Consider the following 9,811-nt stretch of genomic DNA (forward strand, 5'->3'; position numbering starts at 1 on the left):
TGAACAGAAGGTAAAAACAACAGAACAGTAGCTAAAATCAGATGAACTGAAGGTAAAAACAACAGAACAGTAGCTAAAATCAGATGAACTGAAGGTAAAAACAACAGAACAGTAGCTAAAATCAGATGAACAGAAGGTAAAAACAATAGAACAGTAGCTAAAATCAGATGAACAGAAGGTAAAAACAACAGAACAGTAGCTAAAATCAGTCATTTGTTTTCTAAAAGTTGCAGAATTGTAGCAAAAAGGTGAGAATTTGTAGCTAAAAATGGCAAATGAAGGTGTTTTTTTAACAGTTTATGTGAAAATATTTTGAGTCAAAACAAGAAACTGTAAACAGGAAGACAATATGCCGACTCAGCGTTTATACAGTCAGATCTATTGAAGCAATATTTATTAAAAGCTGCATCTTTAAAGAGTTTTTTTGGAGAATACATCCAGACTTATTGTAGTTTAAATTGTGAACGTGTTTATTTGCATTTTTCTGCTCTTGAACCAGTTTATTTCACTTTGTTTCAACCTGATCCTTTTTTAAATGCATCTGAACGAGCAGCTCCTGGTTGAAGGAGGTTCTTCGTGGGTTCCTGTCTTTACATCTTGTCCCTTTATCTCTGCTTCTCTCACCGGATCTCCGTGGAAACGGGCGTGGTGTTTTCGTTTTGTCTCTCCGAGGTGCTTCTGGACGATACTGCTGCCTGAAAGACGAGAAGACGAAACCCTGGATGTGTTGTGAGGAAGAAACCAAAACCTCTGCATTGTGTTCTGCAGGAGAGGATCTGCTTCCTGCGCCAGCAGATCCTGGATCAGCGCAGGGCGGTGGGCCGGGCCCTGAGGAGGTCTGCAGTCAGAAACCAGGCTGACCGGCAGGAAGGAGGAGGAGGAGCGTTCCTCCACGCTCTGCTCATGTGGTAACTTCTGGTCTGGTTTCAGTAAAAACTCTCCTCGAACGAGTCGGGGAAAAGTTTGGTTGAAATATTTCCATGTAGACCCCCAGCCCAGCAGTCCACTCTGCAAACACAAGTTTCAGCAGCGGTCAGCTGCTGCTTCATGCTTCAGGCCCGCTGGTGAATCAAAGCTTCTCGCCCCGAGTCCTGCAGCTGAAACCTCGAATGAATCAGAGGCTTCAGGTGCAGAGACTTGTGCTGCTGCTAATCCTGCTGCCAAGGACCTTTATGGTCCTTCATTCTGACCGGACCAATGGTGTGTGTGAGTGTGTGTGTGTGTGAGTGTGTGTGTGTGTGTGTGGGGGGCTGTTCTTCTGACATTAAACATGAGCTCACTCAGGACCATAGTTTCCACTTGATAATCCTTTCAAAATAAACTCCAGTGGCAGAAACAGATGCTGATGGTAGGTGTCCACGGAGTCAGAATCTGGATTAAATCTGAACGTTTTCATCTTCAGGTTACCGAGAAGAGTTCTGCTTTACCTGTCAAGCCCGTTGTCTCGTCTCACCTGCCTGGCCTGCGGTGAGATGGTGAGGCCCAAAGATGAGAACACGGTCACCTGTGACGTCCCAAGGTGTTCAGGTAGGAAACCAGTACCAGGTTTACGATCAGACTGTGACCCTCTGAGCCCACAGAGTCCATGAGGAAACGGGTCGGAGCCCGATCAGACCTGGTCATAATGTTATGACTGAAAGGTTTCACTCTTTAAACTGGTAGAGCTGCCACCCTCAGTGAGAAGGGTGTCGGTTCAAATCCCGGCCGGGGACCTTTCTGGGTGGAGTTTGCATGTTCTCTCCGTGTTGAGTGGGTTTTCTCCAGGTGCTCCAGTTTCCTCCCACAGATTAAAAACATGCATGTTAGGCTGATGGTAACTCTGAACTGTCCCTAGGTGTGTGTGTGTGTGTGTGTGTGTGTGTGTGTGTGTGTGTGTGTGTGTCCCTGTGATGGACTGGAGACCTGTCCAGGTGTCCCCCACCTCTCGCACAGTGATTGCTGGACATGAGCACCAGTGACCCCCGTGACCCAAAATGGAAGAAGTGGGTAAAGATGATGGATGGATGGTTGGATGGATGGATGGATGGATGGTTGGATGGTTGGTTGGATGGATGGATGGATGGTTGGATGGATGGATGGATGGATGGTTGGATGGTTGGTTGGATGGTTGGATGGATGGATGGATGGTTGGTTGAATGGATGGTTGGATGGATGGATGGATTTCACTCTTTAATGTTTCACCTCGGGCAGCACGGTGGTGCAACTGGTAGAGCTGCTGCCTCTCAGCGAGCAGGTCCCTGGTTCAAATCCCGGTCCAGGGGCCTTTCTGGGTGGAGTTTGCATGTTCTCTCCGTGCATGTGTGGGTTTTCTCCAGGTACTCCAGTTTCCTCCCACAGTCCAAAAACATGCATGTTAGGCTGATTGGTAACTCTGAATTGTCCCTAGGTGTGAGTGAGAGAGTGAATGTTTGTTTGTCTCGTTTGTCTCTATGTGTCCCTGTGATGGACTGGAGACCTGTCCAGGTGTCCCCCGCCCCTCGCACAGTGATTGCTGGACATGGGCACCAGCGACCCCCGTGACCCAAAATGGAATAAGCGGGTAAAGAAAATGGATGGATGGATGGTTCACCTCTGAGTTCAACCCTGGCTGTGTGTGTGTGTGTTGTGTGTATGTGTGTGTGTGTGTGTGTGTGTTGTGTGTTCGTGTGTGTGTGTGTGTGTGTGTGTTTACTGAGGGAGTGTCCTGCAGCGTTGTTGATTCAGCCGAACTCCAACTGTAGGAACAAGGTCACCTGGAGATCGACACTGTCCTCAACATGTTTGTATTCCTGATAAAAACAACTTTCAAACATTTTTGTTTTACTAAAAAAAACAAACACTTAATGTGTTTTAATAAATCTATTCATGTTTTTGGACTTTTTACAGATAAAGAATTTGTTAGAATCTCATCCGAACTCAAATTATTACACTTTTTTTAGATAATTAGTACTAAATGTTTACGCCAAGGTTTCTAAAGTGTTCCTATTGTTCTTCACTGATGGTTTCCTTGAATAAAAAGTGATCAAATATACAGAAAATACTCAGAAGACAAAGAAAGACGTTCAGTTCTAGTAGTTTCTGTTAGAACCACAGAAGACAAGCTAAGACAGAACTTTATATTCTGTTTATGTCATAAAGGATCAGACATATCCTGGAGCTGCTCAAGAATCCAGGTAGAAAAATCTACAAAAGTTAAGTCTGGTCCTCTGGACATCCAAAAAACAAAAAAATTAGACGCGTTTCGTCTCATCCGAAAGACTTCTTCAGCCTGAGGAGCTGCGTTCAGCTCAGTCTTATAAGCAGCACCTTGTCGTGTGGATCAACCAGTTTGTTGTTGACATCCAGAGCCAGCTGCTCTCAGGATACAGGAGGACCTGCAGCTGGAACCTCGAATGCAAGGGTCTGGAGCCACACGTGGCTCTGTGGTCCCTCTGCAGCGGCTCTGTCATCAAAACTCACATCAAACTGAATTCCATTGCTTTTTGTACAAACAACAACAAAAGACTAGTTTTAGTTGTTTTCTTGTCATTTCCTCTGCAAATATGTGAATTCTGGAGCGAGTACAAGGAGTCAAACATACTCACTTTAACTTTAGGCTTTTTTTCTCCACTAAATTAATTTTTCCACAATTAAAATAATCACATAGGTCTGCATAGTTATTTTTTTAAACTACCCCCCCCCACCCTTGATTTGTGAATGAAGTCATAAAAATGGATCGTAAAGTTTTACAGACCCCTGCTCTAATGAATCAGAGGCTTCAGGTGCAGAGACATGTGCTGATGCTGATCCTGCTGCCAAGGACCTTTATGGTCCTTCATCCTGACCGGTCCAATGGTGTGTGTGTGTGTGGGGGGGGGGGGGTCTTCTGACATTAAAGGTGAGCTCACTCAGGAGTTCAGGTGAGATTCTAACAAACACTTTGTAAAAAGTGACGTTTGAATGTCAACAACTGGTTGATCCACTATGAGAAGGTGCTGTTTATAAGACTGAGCTGAACACAGCTCCTCAGACTGAAGAAGTCCTTTGGATGAAAGACGAAACGTTTCTACAGTTTTCTGTTTTTTTTTAAACTCATCCAGAGGACCTGACTTGACTTTGTTAGAAAGAATCAGACGGTTTGACTAAAAGAGGTTCTGTTGTGTTTTTGCAGGCGTGTATTGTCGGACGTGTTTCCGCAGTTTGGGGAACACGTGTGTCGTCTGCATGCGACCTTTGACCTTCCAGGAAGACAGCGAGGAGGAGCTGTGAGTTTCAGCCACGAGGAGTCCAGTTGTTAAAGCTCCTCAGAGCTGAGAGCAGATTTTAACCAATGCCTCAGTCTGTTCTGAATCTGTAAAAACACTTAGGTTCTTACAAAAGAACCATCGTCTGCTGATGGATTCACTGACGTCTGAGACAAATACGAAGTTATTTCACACAAACAAATACAGAACGCAAACACACCAAAAGATCGAAAAGATCAAACATGAAAACTCCCAAAAAGACAAAAACGATCAACAAATGTTGTCCAGGACCTCGTATGAAGTCTGGCATCATAAAATCCTGTTTGTTGTCGGTTCTGATGTTTCTCTCAGAGACTCCAGCGACGACGAGCAGCTGAACCTTTGGTCCGAAGCTCTGGAGTCTCCTCACATCGTGGACTGCTGCTCCCGGAGGCTGATGAAGAGGAGGATCGGCACAGCCAAACGCAGAAGACCCTTAGACCAGTCCGAGGGTGGAGTCAGACCCACGGACTGGTCCGAGGGTGGAGTCAGAAGAATTGATGGAGTCGATGCGGGGGAGAGTGACAGCAGCGTCCACCTCAACGTTCTCTCTGATTCTGATCTCAGGTGAGGCTCCTGTCGTCATGATGGTTCTGATGTTGAGGTTCTGGTTTGGACCGGCTCTGCTGAAACCATTAAACGTCTCAAATGTCTGTTTTCCCACTCTGGACTCTGTCAGCGAAGCAGACACGACCTACCAGGACCGACCCGGGTCTGATGACAGCGACACCTCCTTTCACTCCGCCTTGTCACCAGAAACATTCCTCCTCCAGAACCAAGTGCTCAGCTCGGTCTGCGTTGAGCGCCCTCCAGAACCTTCCAGAACCCGTCTCCAGGATCCAGAGGTCCCTCCTGTGAAAGTTAATAAAGAACAGCAGTGATGATTCTCCTAGATTACTTACCTTGACAGGGCGCTCGCCGGGGGTGTGGGGGTCATGTAGCGGAGAGCTGCGATGCTGGGGGTTGTCGCAGCAGCGTGTTGCGGTTCTAACGCCAGGTCTGAACCAGTGCTGTGTTCACAAACGACTCGTTCAAATGAACGAGTCGTTTGAGTGAACCAACTGAACCACTTCATTCACCGATTCATTCCTTCCTCAGTTCCGTTGAGCTCAGCGTGAACGCGCCGGTCGGGAGTGGAACGTCCTCGTTCTGTGACTCGTGACGTGAATCTGAACGACTCGGCGGCGTGCGGGCGGGGAGGGAGGGAGGGAGGGGCTGTTGACGCCTGAGCGAATGTGGTTTGTGATTCGTTCACTGCAAATGAACCACATGAATCACCGAGTGAACGAAACACTCTCTGACTCTGCCCTGAGGGATCCGAACCGTTTCCTCCTCGCGGGGACACGCTCTCATTCTATTACCACACCACTTTATTTATAGAGCACTTAAAACAGCTACAAGGCCAACCAAAGTGCTGTACAGACAGAACAACAGGTAACACACAGAGCAAAATACAAAATGAGGTAAATCAGAATATAGACATAAAAACGATGCAGATAATGACGACAAACCAGTGTGGAGCATACAGGATCAAACACAGATCATCTGGTGTTGAAAGTTACTGAATAGTAGTGAGTTTTTAAACGGGACTTGAAAACAGAGAGGGAGGGGCCTGTCTGACAAGCAGAGGTAACTCGTTCCAAAGTCTTGGTCCTGCTACAGAGAAGGTCCTGTCACCTCTGCGCTTAAGACGAGTTCCTGGAACTTTGAGGAGCAACTGGTCCGCTGACCTCAGGGAGCGTGGTGGGACATACGGTTGGAGCAGATCAGAGAGATGGGGGGGGGACACTGTTCAGTGATTTGTAGACATACATGAGTATTTTGAACTGGATTCGAAGGTGAACTGGTAACCAGTGCAGTGAGGCCAGAACTGGTGTAATGTGCTCTCTTTTGCCTGTACTGGTTAAAAATGGGGCTGCTGCATTCTGGACCAGTTGTAGTCGTGCAATGGAGGTCTGACTGATACCAAACAGGAGTGAATTGCAGTAATCAAGCCTAGATGTAATGAATGCATGTATTACTGTCTCCAGGTTCTTTTTGGACAATATGGGCTTCAGTTTAGACAGCCGCCTCAGTTGGAAGAAGCATGATTTAATCATGTTTACATGATTGTTAAGTTTCAGGGAAGGGTCCATTATCACGCCCAGATTAGCATCTGTTTCTCCAAGCTAACGGCTAATGTTGAGTCAAGCCACATGAAAACAAACGCACACGCTCCGTCCCCATGATCTTAGACTGAGGTGCACATGCAGTAGTTCAATTAAATAAAGTTAGTTAATAAAAATTAATCAAGTTAATTAATTAAAGTAACAGGAGACAGAAGAAGAGCGAGGGAGACTCGCAGCAGGGCAAGCTGCAGCAGCAGGGCGGGGGCGGCTCAGTGCGTAGGTTAACCTGACCCCCCCTCAAAATAAAAAGATGTTAGAATAAAGTGAGACGCTGTGAGTGAAGATGAGTGAGTGAAGTAAAACAGTGTTGTCTGTTTGTCTTGGTGCTCCAGCTGCGATGTTCATGTTTTTATTTTAGATCCTCAGACGTGATCACGGAGCGGAACTTTATTTTACTCAGGTTACCGGAGTGTCCGTCAACATAAAAGCAGCTAATTTAGGTTCCTGTAACATTTTGACAGGAAATATTTTGCAGAATATCTCAAGTAAACCCACAACCATGTCGGGTTTAACCAAACGGACCTTTCTGCAGATTCTGACCCAGAATCTGCCTGAACAGTGGAGTTGAGGAGAAATCAGCTGAAAACACACACACAGACACACACCCACACACACAGACACACACACACAGACACACACACACACACACACACAGGGCGAGGCGATGACACGATGCATAAAACTCGAGCATGAAGTCATTGGGAGCAGAACAATCAGCTCAACGTCACTGAATCCTTTAAAACAAGTTTTGAATTAAAAAGATTTTTAAATTTAAACAAAAAACTGGATGATCAAAACAAGGCAGCAGAACGTTGACTCCCCCCACCCCCCAGCACAGCCTCAGGTCCCCCAGGGGGGCACACCCCTAAGTTTGGCAGTGTTCCCTCAGTGAGGACTGAACTAGACAAAAGGACCTTCTCCTACTCCGCTCCTGTTTCCTGGAACATCTTGTAAAAACATCTGAAGCTCTCGACCTTTGACCTCTCTAAGTGTCTTTAAGAATCTGTTGGACTCCTGGCAGGGACCAATGCTGACATGTTCCTGTTTTTAGTTTTCTACATTCACCTTATAATCTAGCTGTTTGTGTTTTGTTTTTTTAATACCATTTTCTTTCATTTGTTCTTCTCAATTTCTCAGAGTCAGAGTCAGAGTTTCTTTATTGTCATTCGCACCTCATGTGGTACATGTGGTGGAGCGAAATTATGTACACAGGGTCCCAGTTACATCCAACAATAAAATGTATAAGAAAAACAGTAATAACATCTAAGATATGAACTAAGAAAAACATCAACCAAATATACACTAAGCACTCATAACATAAAACATTGAACATCAGCACAAACATGAACATGAGTCTGTGAGCAGATGTGCACGCATGAACACATCAACATTGAAACAGATCAGCAGCAACATGAAACAGATCAGCAGCAACATGAAACAGATCAGCAGCAACATGAAACAGATCAGCAGCAACATGAAACAGATCAGCAGCAACATGATATGATTTTTCACAGTGATTCTCCTGGTTAGAGGTTCATGAGTCTAACAGCCTCAGGGTAGAAGCTGTTCCGCAGTCTAGTGGTTCTACACTTAATGCTCCTCAACCTCCTTCCTGAGGGGAGTGGGGCAAAAAGTGTGTGTGCTGGGTGAGTGTGGTCCTTCATGATGCAGGTGGCCCTCTTCCTGCATCTGGAGGTGTAGATGTCTGTGATGGTGGGGAGGCTGACTCCAACATCTTCTGTGCAGCCTTCACCACTCTCTGCAGAGCTTTTCTTTCTGCAGCTGTGCAGCCTCCATGCCACACGTTGATGCTGGAGCACAGGATGCTCTCCACTGCACACCTGTAGAAGGAGGTGAGGACTGAGCTTCCAGACCAGCTCGCCTCAGCCGTCTGAGGAAGTAGAGTCTCTGATGATCTTTCTTCATCAGGCTGGTGGTGTTGTTGCTCCAGCTGAGGTTGTCATTCATGTGTACACCCAAGTACTTGTAGCTGGAGACCACTTCCACTGCAGATCCTCTTATGTTCAGGGGGGTGTAGGTGTTTTTGTTCCTTCTGAAGTCCACAATCATCTCCTTTGTCTTCTTCACATTGATGTGAAGGTTATTCTCTCTGCACCAGCTCTCCAGGTGTTCCACCTCTTGCCTGTAGCTGGACTCATCGTTGTTTGTGATGCATCCCACCACCGCTGTATCATCTGCAAACTTTACAATGTGACAGCCTGGATGGGTAGCTGCACAATCATATGTGAGCAGAGTAAACAGAAGGGGGCTCAACACACATCCCTGAGGAGAGCCAGTGCTGAGGGTTATGGTGGAGGAGGAGAGGTTGTGGATCCTCACTAACTGTGGTCTGTTTGTTAAAAAAGTCTAGTACCCAGTTGCAGATGGAGGGGCTTAGTCCTAGTGTGAATAGTTTGTCCATCAGGGTTTGGTGGATCATGGTGTTGAAGGCGGATGTGAAGTCCACAAAGAGCATACGGACGTAGGAGTCCTTCTGCTCCAGGTGGTTGAGTGCAGTGTGGACCACAGAGGAGATTGCATCTTCTCTTGATCGATTCTCATGGTATGCGTACTGATGAGGGTCCTCGTTGATGTTGATGGTTGTTTTGATGTGAGTCATGACCAGTTTTTCGAAGCATTTAGCGACTATCGGGGTGAGGGCCACTGGCCGATAGTCATTCAGACCAGTCACTGTAGAGCTTTTTGGGACTGGGATGATGGTGGTGGTCTTCAGGCTGGTACACATCTTTATGACTGTCTATTGTTGTCTTTGTTGTCCACTGTTGTCATCACTCTGTTAAAAATTCAGGTTTCTGTTGTAAATGAGCTCAATGAGACTCGCCTGTAGAAATAAAGCTTGAATGAAAAAGTAGTTTGAGAACTGGTCTAAACAGTGTTCATATCCACCTGTCCAGATGTTCTGAGGTCATTCTGACACCTGGACACATCACACACTGAGCACATTTAAATAAAACTAATTTCCAAATGTGTTAAAATGTCTAAAAGTTAGTAAAAAAAAATAAAAAAAAACAGATGGAGAGGACCGGAGGACTGGATCTGATCTCAGAACTGAACCAGAAATATCTGTGAGCCCGTGGTTCCTGATGGTACACATGCCCATTAGAGACTGCAAGAAGGTCACTACACACAGAAAACAACCATCAGATAACCCTAAAAACACACACAGCTACCTGCAGCAGGTAAGATGCTGACTGCTCAAGAGCTTCACACAGAACACTTCAAAATGTCCGGAATACCTCTTTAAACTGGGTCTGTGGAGACTGGGTGTGACTGAAGTCCAAACAGGAGACCGGCGTGTGAGTGTGCGTGAGTGTGTGTCCGTGTGTGTGTGTCAGTGTGTGTGTGTGTCAGTGGGAGGGTTTGTGTGTGAGTGTGTGTGTC

At 46.1% G+C, this 9,811-nt stretch overlaps 1 protein-coding gene across 1 annotated transcript in view; it reads left to right on the forward strand.

Annotated features, from left to right (window-relative positions):
* Positions 1-5,122, forward strand: part of dcst2 (DC-STAMP domain containing 2) — a gene marked incomplete at its 5' end in the record, with an annotated part of 10,900 nt that extends 5,778 nt beyond the window's left edge. Inside the window, 5 exons of the mRNA XM_037676508.1 lie at positions 769-908; positions 1,403-1,527; positions 4,130-4,223; positions 4,554-4,808; positions 4,921-5,122. Coding sequence (XP_037532436.1) covers positions 769-908; positions 1,403-1,527; positions 4,130-4,223; positions 4,554-4,808; positions 4,921-5,122 — 816 coding nt within the window. The remainder of the gene's footprint in view (positions 1-768; positions 909-1,402; positions 1,528-4,129; positions 4,224-4,553; positions 4,809-4,920) is intronic.
* Between the last annotated feature and the right edge of the window lie 4,689 nt (positions 5,123-9,811).

Source organism: Nematolebias whitei, chromosome 5 (assembly GCF_014905685.2).
Source record: "Nematolebias whitei isolate Nwh7 chromosome 5, NemWhi1, whole genome shotgun sequence".
NCBI classification, from domain to species: Eukaryota; Metazoa; Chordata; class Actinopteri; order Cyprinodontiformes; family Rivulidae; genus Nematolebias; species Nematolebias whitei.